The sequence below is a fragment of the Schistocerca americana genome, chromosome 6 (genome assembly GCF_021461395.2).
Source record: "Schistocerca americana isolate TAMUIC-IGC-003095 chromosome 6, iqSchAmer2.1, whole genome shotgun sequence".
Lineage (NCBI taxonomy): Eukaryota > Metazoa > Arthropoda > Insecta > Orthoptera > Acrididae > Schistocerca > Schistocerca americana.
In genome coordinates, this window is record NC_060124.1 from 392,998,310 (window position 1) to 393,013,988 (window position 15,679).

Here is a 15,679-nt window from a genome sequence, read left to right on the forward strand (position 1 = left end):
TTAAGCCATCCAAACTTGGTTAGGGGACTAACTTTCAATTATTTCTGCCCTTACGCCTGTCACTGTCAACTCTCATCACAATCGCTTGCGAATCAATTATGCATCTCATTAAATCAAACAGCGACTCATTGGGCTTCACAAGGTTGAGTGGATTCTCACTGCCATCAGTCACTAAAGACTCTTTAAAAACAACACTACGGCGACAGTCCAATAAAAAAAGAAATACAAAACCATACCGCATAAAGCAGTTATTTAAGCTGTCCATAGGAGGCTTTAAAAAAATTTAACACGTCCGCAGTGTGCCAGTTTGGTGTGTTTGCGAAAATTGTCTCGGAAATATTCTCATGAACAATCGAGGCCAGAACTCGGCGAAGGATATGCAGCTGCAAGATGAAAATTTTGCCCGTAAACACTGTTAAAACAACTACGAAAATGCAGCCGCGTAACGTCAACAACCGCGGATACCGCCCTGAAAATTACGGGATGTTTGTTCGCCTGTTGAAATGTCGGCGGTTGTCGAGGACTTAAGCCGACTGCTTCACGTTAAGTTTGAACTTTCAGAACGACGGCAGAAGTTAATTCACATCCGTTCATACCTTTAGCTCGTGGAACCAATCATTTATGAGTCTTAACGGTCATAGCTGTTAAAGATTTATTCACTGCTACTCCGAAAAAGTTTTGATGTGTTGTGGAGACGACCAGTATGTGGCCCGGAAGAATTATTGATTTGTTTTTTGCAGTCCAGACGTTTTAAATCGAGAGCAGTAAGGTTCACGTTTTATTCAGCCGTCTTTTCTTAACTGATGAATTAAAGAAACTGGTTCCTAAAACTTCAACCAGTTATTGATAAATTTACTTTAATGATCAATCGAAAACGAGCACAGTATTGCAGTTCATCCATTGAATGAAATAAAAACACAAACGATACCATTCCGCTGATATCAATATCTATGTTAATGCGTAACGTACCAATATTACAAAAAAAATGTTAATATCGACTCAAAATGTGGCAGTTACAAGCTGCCCTCGGAAACGCGCAAATTTCTTCTGGATTTTGTTCTGAGCATTTATATCTATCCTGCAAATACTGCAGATAACACACATTGTTCTCCTGGGAACTTGCATCGTTGTTGCAACTTGTGGGACAAGAGCATTGACCGCCATTTGTAAACTTCAGTAAAACGAGTTTTCGGCAGCAGTGTTGCGTGCTATTGATCCGTTTATTGTAAGGCATTGTACGGTGGGTTTCTCGTGCGCACGCGCTTCCCAACTGTCACAACGGGCGGCCATGACACGGTTTTCCCATAAGTGCGTCGAAATGCTCTGTTCTATTTCGAAGAAAATGACTGAAGGCGGATCGGGAAATTATGACAACAGTAAAATTGGAATTCTATAAAAATAAGTTACTTGTTTCTCCATATCTTTTGTCGTTTTCATTTTTTTTCATTCAATTTGTACATAGCTTGTGGTTCGTGATTGTAGGACGAAGTTAATGACTCGGAAGATTGTGGGGTAATTGCTGTTGGATTAGAAAGTGATGGTTATCGACAGATACGAAACTTTTAATACTGTTATTTTCGGTTAATCTGTGTTAAGTGTTTCCAAAGTATTTAAAGATAGACTGTGAAGTAAACATTGTTACAGTTCTCTTCAGGGAGGCTCGTAGTAACTGTGGGGACAACAGCAACATCTGCGGGATATTGAAATGATTCTCGAGATCTGACGACAGTAAACTGTGACTAAAATTTGGTACTATTTATGGGAAGCCCGAAGTTTTTAAATGCGTACCACTAATTCACGTTAACAATCGGAAGGGAATCAGAAATTAAGTAGGCCTACACATGGAGGGAAAAAGCAGAGGTATGTGATAATGTGCCATTGAATTGAACTCCAGTAACTGTGCTGTATAAACTGGTAGCAATTTTATGTTGCTTTTTCCGTCTTAAAATTGACATGTATATTCCTTTCACACCAAATACAAAGTTTTTATAGGCTGTTTCAATTTGCTTCTACGGGCATATTTTGTCATTGCAGAGTTTGTGCTTGGTGAGGGTGAAGACACGATGGTTGAGAATGGAGGGCATCTTACCCAAGTTGTGGACGGACTTACCTTCCAAGATGACAAACACAGCCAGCGCACCCTCCAGGCTTTGCACATGATGCGAAAGAATAGACACTTCTGTGATGTTGTCCTGCATGTAAGTATGACGTCGTGATAGGATTGCATAGATCATCTTTTTCTTTTGTTGGGTTAACCACAAACTGTGTAATTCTCAGATTTACATTGTAACATGAACATGTTGCAGGGAATGTAATGTCATTTGTAAAGGCTTATTCATAAATAGCAATGGCTATAGAAAATTAGTTCTTAAACAGTGACTGTTTAATGTATGTAATGTAATTAGTTCTCAGTATAAGATTTATGACTGAAACAAAATTTTTGCTTGATATTAAACTTGGACTTCTCTGACTTCAGTTTCAGTTCCAAACTTTTTCTTCCATGGGGTAGCGATGCAATACAAGTGGCACAAAATTGTAGTGTATAATTCTTTGTTTCTACATCACTTGTACTGTGTTGTAATTTGTTTGCTTCTTATACAATGTACACAGCAAATGCCCCCCCCCCCTCCCCCCCCCCCCCCACACACACACACCACAAGATTCATTTCTATTCCCAGGAAAGTGGTTAATAGAAAACTTAAAATCTGTCAGATGCAGAATGCTATTTACATTTTTAATTTTTTTCAGATGTGTGTTGAACAGCCCCTTTGTAGCTGGGTTATTATGCTTCTACTGAGAGAATTTTGACTGTTGTTGACAAACACCTCTAGCCAGTGGCTCGAAACATACCCTCTCCCATCAGAGATACCAACCACTTCCTTTACCAACGCTGTGCTGTCCCCAACCCTTCAGATCTTGGCACCGTGCTTGTCACTGTTGATACCATTTCCCTATACACAGACATCCCTCAAATGCCCTCGGCCTTGCTACTGTTGAACACTACCTCTTCCAATGTCCTTCAGACTCCAAACCCACTACTCCATTCCTTATAAACCTTACCATCTAAAAAACACTACATTTTTAAGGGAAGGTATGTAAACAAATCTGCTGCACAGCCATGGGGTACTTTCGTGGCCCACTCTTGTGCCAACCTCTTTGTGGGTCATCTAGAGGAAATCTTCCTAGCCTCCCTAAACCCCAAACCTGATGTTTGGTTTGGGATCATTAATGACATCAAGATGTGGACTCTGGGCCAAGTCACCCTGTCCTCATCCCTCCACACCTGTCAACCTCATCTGCTCCTGCTGAGTCCAGTGTGCAATGTTCCTGGACATTGACCTCAATCTCTGTTGGCTCCATCCACATCTCTGACAATATTAAACCCACTACCTACAAACAGTACCTGCATTGAGATAGCAGTCATCCCTTCCACACAAAAAACTGTTCACATACGGTCTCACCACCTGGAGACAGTGAAGACCTCCCTTGCACAATATACTGAAGGTGTTAAGAGGGCTTTCACAGAGAAGCACTATACTCCTACCCCCACCTAGTTTGCAAACTTTTCTGTGCCATATTGTCAAACACCCCTGATCCTTCCACCACCTCAAAGAATCAGCTACAAAGGAGTGCCCCCACCCCATCTTGTCACCCTATATGGCTGGACTGGAACAACTGAACCATACCCTTTGCTAGGGCCTTGGTTATGTATTATGATGCCCAGAAATGAGGGACATGCAACTAAGATCCTTCCCAGTGCTCTTAAAGTTGTCTTCTGTTGGCCACCCAGTCTACATGTCATCTTGCTCCATCCTTACGCCACACTCACTCCTGATCTCATGCCACAGAGATCATATCCCTGTAGACGACCCAGGTGTGAGATCTGCCCTGTCCACCCACTTCTTATTCCAGTCCTGTTACAAGCTAATCCTGCCCTGTCAAAGACAGGCCCACTTTCGAAAGCAGCCATGCCATAGACAAATATATGCCACAATCACAGCACAGCTTTTTATGTCAGTATATTAATCAATCAGCCGTCCACCAAAATCAGTGGTCACCACCAAACTGTAGCCAAGAACAAAGTTGACCACCCAGTGCCTCAACACACAGCTGAGGACAGTAGCTGATACACAACTCTGAATGTGTGGATCCTTCACTCCACCACTAGCTTTTCTGAACTATGCAGACGAGAGTTATCCTTGCAACACATCCTTGGGTACCATAACCCTCATGGCCTCAATCTCTGCTAACTCTCTGTCCCCACACCCTCCACCCAACAGTTTTCCTGTCACCATTCCAATCCACATCACCTTCATGAGCTGCACACCACTTGCTCCGGCACGTGTGTGTCACATGTCTACCCCGTGAAACTGCCACTCATTCCTCCCGCATTCTTAGCCAGCAGACCTCCTGCCTCCCTCAGAGCTGCTAGTTACCCATCCCCAATTCATCTTCCTATCCTCCCTCCATCCACCCCACTCTACAGAACCTCCAGCCGGCCGAAGTGGCCGTGCAGTTCTAGGTGCTGCAGTCTGGAACAGCAAGACCGCTACGGTCGCAGGTTCGAATCCTGCCTCGGGCATGGATGTGTGTTATGTCCTTAGGTTAGTTAGGTTTAAGTAGTTCTAAGTTCTAGGGGACTAATGACCTCAGAAGTTGAGTCCCATAGTTTTCAGAGCCACTTGAACCATTTTGAACAAACCTCCACCCTGGCTTACTCCTAAATTAGAAACATAGTTGTACTAAGTGATAAGAGGGCACGCAACAATATTTATTGATAAGGATATTAAAGAAAGATAACTGGGAATATCACCTTAGAAAACTGAAACATGACCAGAAATTGCATTCACTGATTTCATTGCCACACATACACTGCCTGCCACAGATTCCATATCCCAGGTGGCCTGAATGAAAAGAGCTTGCTCCCATTTAGGGGGCAATGTAAATGTTGATAGGCCATTGGACTATCATGGTCTACCCAGTAACAGGCTGTGGAAAGGCGTGGTTGTGAGCCCACTTGATGAGAGCTACTGATTTGAATGGATATTGGGGGGGGGGGGGGGGAGGGGAGGGGGTAGAAATTGCAACACAAATGAGATTTAGAAAATAACACAGATATGTTCAAAATTAGCACACAACAACATGCTCTTAACAAAGGGCAACTTCCACCGACACTCATTCACAGCATGACATAGAAATAACACTTAACTGTAACTACACAAGTTTAACTGAGAATATTTCAGAGAGAATACTGAACCTTGAGAACTAGGTTTCGACAACAAAAGGGAATCTTACCACATGGCTGGCACTGCTACTCTCCCATAGTATTGTGAAGTACTCGTGATTGCCAAACGACCAAAGCGGTGACGAAAACTGAGCATCATTACAAGACTGTGCCCGAAGTACTGAGCTGTTAAACTTGCCATAGCATGGTGGAGTGTACCTGTCAACAACAGGCTGTTGCAGGTGGGATGACAGCTAGTGAACCTTCCAAGAAGACATTGAAGAATGTGAAGAGTGGCAACACTCAAGGGTTCTGCTAGCTAGTCGGCACCTCGCAGTAATGTGCGTAAGACTGGAAAAAGTAATTCTGGTGCTAATTCATTGGATGGTAAAGGTCTATCTGTAACATGCTGTACCATACAACTCGCTGCTTGTTTTTTTTTTTTTTTTTTTTTTTTTTTTTTTTTTTTTTTTTTTTTTTTTTTTTTTTTTTTAAAAAAAGCTGGAAATTTCCTAACCTAGCACAGCTTGGGCTGTTGGGACAGCAGGCCCCTGTGTTCCCATCCGCGTAAAGGCAAAGATGATGCTCTGATTAAACTAGAATCTTTTTAAGTGCGACTGCCCTATTGAACAATTTATTAATTCCTCTCAGAATGATGGCAACCAAAATGTGTTCACAGATTTTAGTTCCTGTGTGTGTGTGTGTGTGTGTGTGTGTGTGTGTGTGTGTGTGTGTGTGTGTAGGGGATTTAATGTCTTTCATTTCTGTAATGATATAAGTGCTTTAATTCACGGTTGAATCTTCAGATACTTCGAAATAAAATTGATACTCAAATTAGGGATGGAGCAGATGTTTGTTCCTCATCAAAAAGTTCTGAGCCTAACCCCTTATTTCATATTCATTACTAACTTGTCGACTCATTCTTTGTTTCTGGTCTTGCGCAGCCGCCCATGCGCTCGTCACTGCACGTAACGTTCTTGGAAGGATCTGCAATGTGATACATTACATGATCAATGCGAAAAATGTGTTCAACGGTATTGAATACACTAACTGGAAGAACGGAGAATCTTCCAAAGTAATTCAAACTCTCCAAAAGTGTTACATGCAAACAGAAGTGAAATATGAATATGTGTCACGAATATAAAATGTTTTACTTTCATGTAAAGTTCACATGAACGCAACAAACACCTCACTGTAATGTGAGAAACTAAAATACTACAAAGGACACATTTATGAAATGTACAACAACATAAATATTAAATAAAGTTATTTATTGCACAGTCAATAAAACAAAACTGTTGCCACAGAAAATGGCAATTCCACCTCCACCACTTTCAGCATGTACATTCATGTCACAAATTGTGGCAACACTTCGCTCAGTTAATGGCCTTGTTGGGTTGTAGTGGTAACATATCGTACTAGCGAGCCAAAATATACACCTCATTAATACCAAGTTAACCGAGCGAGGTGGCGCAGTGGTTAGCACACTGGACTCGCATTCGGGAGGATGACAGTTCAATCCTGCGCCCGGCCATCCTGATTTAGGTTTTCCGCGATTTCCCTAAATCGCTCCAGGTAAATGCCGGGATGATCCTTTGAAAGGGCACGGCCGAACTCCTTCCCCATCCATCCCTAAACCTATGAGACCGATGACCTCGCAGTTTGGTCTCTTCCCCCAAAACAACCCCCCCCCCCCCCCCCCCCCCCAACAAAAAATACCAAGTAAACATTATATATTGTAGTGTAGGATGTCAACAATGATGTAAAATATGTAGTGATTTGACTGGCATTGATAGATGTGGTCCAGAGGTGGTGTTTGGTCAGTGCCTGATCCTCTCATTGAATGTGAGTATGGTTCCACTGTATGGCTAGAATTTTTTTGTCCCTGTTGTGCTAGGCGCCTGTGGCCTTTATGTGGTACCTTCTCATGTCTTGATAAGTACAACACAGGTGCACAGTATGTGCAGTCTTCGCCATGAATTAACAAAATCATCAAAGTACAGACCCTCTATATACTCCTTCCACCTTTCTGCTTCTCCAAATTCATATTCTTGAGGGAAATAAACCTTGTTGCACAAAGTGCCTAGCATCCAGCACGCGCGTTGGTCTATTGATTATTCATATGATTTTGAAACTCATCGCTATTGGTTTTTGTACACATTCTAACCTGATTTCTGAATGAATCATGAGTTGATTTTTGAATGTGTGCATAGTGTACATGATGTCTGTCAGGGATATCCCCGTCGCATCTCGAAATAAACTTCCCTGCGAAAAAAAAGCGGATGGGGCTATACGAGCTGGCTGGAGTAAAGCCCAATGGGTGAATGCCAATTGCTGTCTGATTATGTGGTTGATTTGGTTTGCGAATGATCAGCATTGTTGTAATTACTAGCGAAATCCATAGATTCAGACTACCAGAGTGGAAATAAATGACTAACAGGAAGAACGGGTAAGAAAGATTATGATTATGTCCTCGGTGTATCCAAGAAAATTTTGTCAGAAAATTTTTGGCCAGTTCGCTACACTAGTAAGGGCCAGTTGTACAGTTCCTGGCTAGCAGTCGCGTATGTTCTATTCTGGATGTAGCACGGAAAATGCATTGTACAAACATGCAACAACACCTAACTGGAGAATAATCGCAGCATAACTAAACCGGTGATTCCATGAGGGTTACTGAAGTTAACCGGGGAATGAGGTTTGACAGTGGCAGGATCAGTTACAGAGTTAGTGATGACAAGATTGTTAGAATGAGGAAGGATAAGAAATGGGGAAAGCACACAAATTATGGAAGAGTATGACGATTTCAAATTTTTAACAAAATTTCATACTACTACTTTCTGACATCTTGCTTGAGAAACTGGAGCTTATGAGTGAAATCTGAAACTATTTCCTAACATAAAGCTTTTTGCTTGTAGAAGGCTTAATAGGCATTCAATATTGGTACTTTGTGAATTATATTCTGTTGGGTTATGAAAATGACGATTTATGCCAAAACAGTCTCGTTTATTTGGTGTGTTAAAATTGCTGCAATAATACGAAGGCCTTTTTTCTTTTATATAGCAGACAGAGGCAAAATAGACTTAATCAGATCGAGAAACTACACCAATCTTGGGTACTATTTGTACTTGTATTAAGAGCTTTTTCGGTATTATATGATGACAAATCGATTTTTCATGTTGCAAAACATTTGACGAACTTTGAGGTGATATACTTTTGCAGACCATGCAAAGCTGTAGCAAGATTAGAGAGAGAAAAATGCTAGGAGCTAAGGACTGAATAAATGTGTGCGGTTTTGCTTGTTTCTTGTATATACTGGTTTTATGTGCTCTATTTCATTTTATGTCCCACAAAACAGTACGTTATTGGCTAACAGGCAGTAGAGAGTGCACATTTTGTGAAGAGTTCTTGTTCTCCCGATTACAAATAATCCTATCCAGTGCTAATTGCGAGGTTCCTTAATAATAATTGCAGGGGGGGGGGGGGGGGTGGCAGGATGTCAAACCGGGCCGACTGAGAGCAGGAAGGCCCACAGGACTTTTAATTTCCACTTAGTTTGATGGCATCCTTGAACACAAGGTTTATGTATCAGACATCTTCAGAAAGATGTGCACTAAAAAATGAACATATTTTTGAAAATTCGATTTTTAAAATTTTTGGCATCCTTTCTCGAATACTCGAGGGAGGGAAATATCATAGATCCGGGGCTGATATGCAGAGCAGAAAACATGCAGCGTACATGTTGCTGCACATCAAAGATCTATCCAAAACGTGTTTTCTTGTGAGTTTAGTTTTCTAAAGTGCGGGGAAGTTCTACACGCGCGAATAAAACTGTAACCATTCAAAGGATTGATAAGTTTTACAGTTCCGTGGGAAAATAGACTGTCACTTAACACAGAAAATTTGTTTTCACCCCGGAGAAAGTGTATTTTTAACTGGGAAATCTGGGAAATTTTTTCCTTGTCTGCGTATACACAGTGGTTATGGATATAGCTCTAAATGCAGGTGTTCAAAACAGTATTTATAACTAACAATTGTTAAACTCCAACTATTGTGTATTCAAGCCAAGTTTGCTTAGTAAAGTTACAAGAAAATTCTTCCTCTGAACAAAGCTACTGCTCCTTCAGGTTTGTTAATACCTTCTGCTTACCCTGTTACTAGCTTAATAGCTACATGGCAACTATGATGATTATTGTAGCTGATATTTACTGTAGCAGAGCAGTTATTTGTGTGCTGTAAGAACAGTGGGTTGTTTAGTGGCAGCGTTGCTTATCTTAAGGGTGAAGGGAAAATTCAGTCCTCAAATCTAGGTATCAGAAAATAGATGAGAGGGGTTTTCAAATGTTATGATATCAGATCGAAGCTGTGAGCAACTGTGGCTGGGATTGTTCGGTCAACTTGCTTCTGTTTCCGATCCAAAATCAGAAATTATTCTCCAGCTTCCGACCCAAAATCTGAAATGATGTTCAGTGCAGGACATCAACAGTATGCTAAACTCTAATCTTCCTTCCCTTTCAACACTCTATACAAGAAACAAATATCTAAATGGAAGTTATTCTTATATTGTGCTTGTGCAAGTAACATTAAACCTGAATGTGATTGTTATATTACTAGCAAATGTCATTAAGAGCAAATGTTTTAGGCAGTAAACATAAGGATTCAAACACCCTTTGGAAGAAGCATGTTTAAGGCATGTGCCAGCTGCAAACTACCCCCAAAACACGCACACACACACACACACACACACACACACACACACACACACACACAAAAGGCAAGAATGGTTGTTAGAAAATTACAGCATTTACTCATGTGTGAGATGCTATGGTGCAATATAGTGCTGCTTTATTTTTACAGGTTGGGAGTGCAGAGTTCCATGCTCATAGGGCAGTGTTGGGTACAGTTAGCCCCCATTTATTTGAGATGTTCACTGCTGATGATGAGACAAAGGGCAGTCAACGTGAGAATGTCGTCACATACAAGCTTAATGGAGGATTTGAGAAGAGTGCTATTGAGAAATTGATAGATTACGCTTACACTTCAAGGTATGTGTTAGTAAATGAACAAATAGATATTTATATAAATGAATGTGATTTTGTAAGGAACATTAATACACTAACATTTATCATCATCCAGTAGCCATCAATTAGTTGCTCACTTTACTACACCTATATTGAATTTATTGTGATAGCAAAAATTACAAAATTCATTCACCTACACATGTAACAGATGAGAGACTAGCTTTAGTTTTGGTAGCGAAGCAGCTTAAATCACTTACTAAATGCAAGTCTTCTGGTCCAAATTGCGTAGAACTTAAGTTCCTTTCAGAGTTCCATACTTGGTAAACACATACAGCCACTTACTCAGTGAAAGATCAAAGCGTAAAAACTGTAAGGTTGCACAGGTCACACAGATTCTCAAGAAAGGAAATAGAAGTAATCCGCTGAATAACAGGTACTTACTGCTGATGTCGATTTGTTGTAGAATTTTGGAGCATGTACTGTGTTTGGACATTATGAAAAACGTTGAAAAAAATGACCTGTGGACACTCCGTCAGGATTGATTCAGAAATTATCTTTCTTGTGAAGCACAATTAGCTCTTTATTCACACCAAGTAATGAGTGCTATTGGAAACATGTTTCAAACCATGTTGTGTTTAGATGGGAGTGAAAATAGATTGCATAATTTGAAAGCTGTCAGTTAGGTGCTGATTTCCAGAATTGATTTTGAAGTGTTTGCATGACCACCCAGAAGCAGTGTTGTGAAATCGGTTTATGAAATCTGGTTTTGGGAGCGCCATGTAAACAGGTTGATAGAAACTTGACAATACATTGTATTCTTTTCAGAACTATTAGAGTTAACATTTTACATAAATTGCAATGATAGATGATTAATACAAATTTTCACATGGGACCTCAAGGCCAAGAAGAAATATAAACATGTTTTGAAATAATAATTTTGTAAAATGAATTCCTTTAACAATTAAATATTACAGTAAGAAATTTCTCTTTACAAATAAATTAGTACTTCAACTCTGCACAGTACATAGTGCTAACTCTTAACACAAACATCTTTATCATTGTATACAAAGAACACTGTTCCAGTACAAATTGAAGACCAGTAAATTGAAAATTATTTTATGAACATTTAATTATATCATTGTATGGGATTCTGTTAAGTTACTTTCTTTCGTGGACTGCTTATTTCTCCTGGTGCCCGGTGCTGTTATATAATGATTAGTGTAAGATGAAAGTTAAAATATGACCATACATATATGCTTAGGTAACAAAATTACAGGGTAGTATCACCATCTTTAATATGTAGGAGTGCATGGTGTTTGTTCTTTTAGACATGTCTGAAAGAACATTCACTAAGAGGAACCCACAGCTGTGATGCATAATATGTAAATTAATTAGTTTTGATGCAGCTGATATCAATAGTTCTTCCCTTCCCTTCCTTTCCATTCTTCCCCCTCAACGCTTAATTTACATAAAAACTCTCTTTAATAATCATACTTACTGTTTAATAAAGTTGGTTAATCTTGATCTGTTACAGTACAGTAGTCAGATCTCTTTTGTGGATGTCACTGACATTTTAAGTACTTCAGTTATGATTGTGATGTTTAGATTCTGGAATCCATCACTAAATTCTGAATGTGCGATGAACTGAGCTTTGTCTTTCAGACTGGAAGTGAGCAATCACCAGGTGAAAGCTGTTTATCTTGCTGCATCGTACCTGAAAATGGATCGTGTGGTGCGTGAATGTGCACGACACCTCATCAAGAACTTGTCTGTTGACAACTGCATTGAAACAAGATCACTTCCTGGCATAGCCAGGAATAAGAGTCTCCTTGAGCAAGTGGACAACTTCATAAACAGAGAGGTAAGGAACTTAAAAATTAATTTTTCAATTTTCCTTCCTGATTATTGACTGTTCTTTCATTGCTTGGTAAATGTGGTTTTTAGCGGATTCTCAAAGTCGTGTAGCAAAATTGGAATTAATAATAGTAATTTAGTGCAGTGACAAATAATTTAGTATAATGTATCTACTAAACAAAAAAAACAGGAAATGGGCAAGTGTGTGCTCAATTTTTCATTAAAAATTATGGGTAAAGTGTACACTCTTTTGAAGTGTGCAGTGCAACATAAACTAGAAAGCAAGAACAAATTAATTGACAAAAGATATATTGCTCAGAGAACTTAGTTTTAGACCTCAAAATGTTACTGTTATTCCTCATTGGGACTGTTAGAAACTTGCAACTGATATTCTATCTGTGGGATGGGTGGGTGGCTGAATGAATCTAGCTTGCTGGAGACAAATGTCACTTTCTCACTACTGGGTTCAGCTCCAGAATACTGACAATGCTTTTCATACTGCGGAAGTCCTTAATGACAAGTGTTACCAGTCTAGTGGGGGGAAAAAAAGTTAGAGAAAAATGACAACCTATTCAATGGCTCTATTGAATCAGTGGTGTTCAGATATTTCCGTCATGCACCACTGGATACTGATTTGGGTTGAGGGAAGTTCCTTGATTGTTCGCTATCCATCTTACCAGACTGAGCAAATTCATTTGATTTGTAAACTAGTCAGAGAAGTAATTTTGTTCGAATGAACTTTTATTACTAGGTTACATGCCTCTCCACTAAATTAGACCTTGGAGACCAACTGCTACTGATTTGACAGCATGGGCAGAGAAATTTTCCACTGTTTTTTTAATAGAACTACAGTGGCATTCGTCTTAAGGGCTTGCTCACATTAGTAAGACAAATTTAGTGAACAGATGATAATCTTCTTGATAGCTATTAAACCATTGAACATTTGCATTGTTTTTTGTGCTACTTAGAAAAACAAAGAAACACAATAGTCAAGACATTTAATAGTCCTAACAAATTGTATTCTGATTGTGAAGTAGTAGTAGTAGTAGTAGTAGTAGTAGTAGTATTAGTAGTTCCATTATCAAAGAATTTGATCTAAAAACCTGTTTCATTATGAAGTGTGTTTTCAGTGTTTCTAACAACTTTTAAAAATTGTTTCCTTGCAGTTCACTCAAGTTTCACAGTCAAACATTTTGCTGTCATTGCCATGTGTGAGAGTAGAAGTTCTGAACCAGACAAGACAAGAAATGTCTCTTGTTGCTTGTGAGTCAGCTTGCAAATTAGCATTGGAGTGGGTCCGACGACAGATTGAAGGAGATGCTATTCTAATTGAGCAACTTACAGAGAAAGTAAGTCCTTAAGAACTCAGTCAGACTTAAGACAAATTCAAATTTTTAGCATTCTCTTTGTATAAAAACTAGTTACCCACATTGAAACTGAAAATGGCAGGGTATTTTAACTACTGTTAACATAGTCCTAAGTTGGAGACTTCCTGATGACAAGAACAGATTTCCTTGAAAAGTGATGCACAAAATAAGATGGAATAATAGATCAATACTAATTGTTGTGATGGATGGCACAGTTTGTTTTCTTTCTTCCGTCACATTGTCTGATGTCTTCATGGGAATCAAATTTTCTTTGGTCTTCTGTCTCAGGAAAGATATGCCACTACTCAGTAATTTACGGGAGTTGTCCAAACTATAGTAATTCATAGGTTTTAAACTTATTGATTATGTACCTGTTGGATGTATATGTTACTGTTTGTATAGAAAGTTGCCCCATATATACCGTATTTACTCTAATCAAAGCCTCACTTTTTTCCGGTTTTTGTAATCCAAAAATCCGCCTGCGGCTTAGAATCGAGTGCAAAGTTGCCGTCGAAAATATGTAGTGCTACACAGGCATGCGTTGCAGGGATAAAGATAAATACTGGCGCCAAACCTCTGTGTCGGTAAAAAAATTAAAAAAAAAAAGTGGAAGACGAGCTTTTTTTCTCCGCCCCGAGTTTCGACCACTGCATTTTCATACATTATCCAACAAAGTAAATACAAATTCCGTATTGTTCATCTTCGAATGTAGCAGCATTTCAATGTACTACAAAAATCCGACCTGCAGGACTGTTTGGGATGTTTGTCAATATGGCTAACTCTACGTTCTGAACTTTTTCCTCCCTGTGAGAAGGGATGGTTGCTACTAGGAACTTTTATGAATTGTGAATCACATGCAGTTTCTCTTCACCATAAGAATAATAAGATTATAAACATTTTGCCATGTATTCTTTCGTGTTTGCTGCTCTCTCATTTAAATCCTTTCTGTCTAATAAACTACAAAACTAGTGAGAGACAACAGCAAACGCGGAAGAATATACATATCATGTCATGTTTATATTCGTATTATTCTTGTGCCTAATACTGATACAGTCAGAAATGAAGCACAGCAATTGACTAGATTCTTGAATCTAAGATGACTAATTTCTGTGCAGAATGTAATGTACAAAAGAGGCGCCTGCAAAGATTTCAAACGGAGAAAAATTTTAGCTAAACTCTCGTTCAGAACATCTTCTATCATACGCAGTCTATTATTTGGTCCTTGTTGATCATTATCAAAGAAAGCAGCAGTGTAAGTAACAACAAATAGCAGTATCTTGCCATTGTTTCGCTAATGAGACAATTCCTCTCTTTTATTAATTGTAAGCGGCGATAGGGTGCACAAAAGCAAGCCATGCCGTGAGCGGCGACAGGTCGTAAACACACATCATTAGAATGCGACAAACAATGCATGACACAGGACAACAATGCATTTTCAGGTAGAATGATGTAAACACCCATGACAAAGAGAACAGCACTTATCAGATCAAAGAAAAGTAAGCAATCAATTCGAACCAGACAGACGAAGCATGTGAAAAAGGAAAGGAACCCGTATAAATACGGACGGAACGCCTGACGCATAGCAATGGCTACCTGGTAAAGTTTAACTGCTAAGCTTAAGACTCGAACCAAACTACTGTAGCTGTATCAGTATCATCATTCATTCGATCTAAATTGTCTCATATTACAATGAACCAGCTTTGTTTAGATTTGGAGGTCCAGCCTTAAACTTTTCTCTTCCCTTGAATTTCAAGTCTCATTTTTCAGGTGCGGCTTAGATTCGAGTGCGGCTTAGATCAGAGTAAATACGGTATTTCAACTGAGTAGTAATATGGTGGACATGCCTTGTGGTCCTGCTTGGCTTAGTATCTTACTTTCTTAATTCTGATTTAGGCTGTGTTGTTAGATTAGGTTTTCCACAGTTTTCCCAAACTGCTTGATGTGGTTGCTGGATACTGTAATGGTGCCTTTGGAAAGAATGAACACAGAAAGTTTTGCTTACTGTTGTTTCTTCAATCTGAACTTCTGCTCAATCTAACGATCTTGTCATTGACAAGATATTAAATACTAATCTGTCTTCCTCCCTCCGGTGTAAAAGTAATTTTATTAAGACTTCGTTTATAGCCCTCCGTGCGATTACATTGTTAGTCATGTCTGCAATTTATAATTTTCTTGGCTTATATAAAATGTTGGTAGTATATGACAAACTTACTTTG

General features: G+C 39.3%; 1 protein-coding gene across 3 annotated transcripts in view; it reads left to right on the forward strand.

Moving 5' to 3' along the window:
* The window catches only part of LOC124619248 (influenza virus NS1A-binding protein homolog), a 112,306-nt gene that overhangs the window by 65,346 nt on the left and 31,281 nt on the right, over positions 1 to 15,679 (forward strand). For 2 of the 3 annotated variants that reach the window (XM_047145502.1, XM_047145504.1), the window contains exons 2-5: positions 2,035 to 2,198; positions 10,079 to 10,266; positions 11,905 to 12,103; positions 13,263 to 13,445. In XM_047145502.1, coding sequence (XP_047001458.1) covers positions 2,035 to 2,198; positions 10,079 to 10,266; positions 11,905 to 12,103; positions 13,263 to 13,445 — 734 coding nt within the window. Of the gene's footprint in view, positions 1 to 1,672; positions 1,861 to 2,034; positions 2,199 to 10,078; positions 10,267 to 11,904; positions 12,104 to 13,262; positions 13,446 to 15,679 lie in introns of those variants that run through there. The other variant, XM_047145503.1, reaches the window with a different exon arrangement.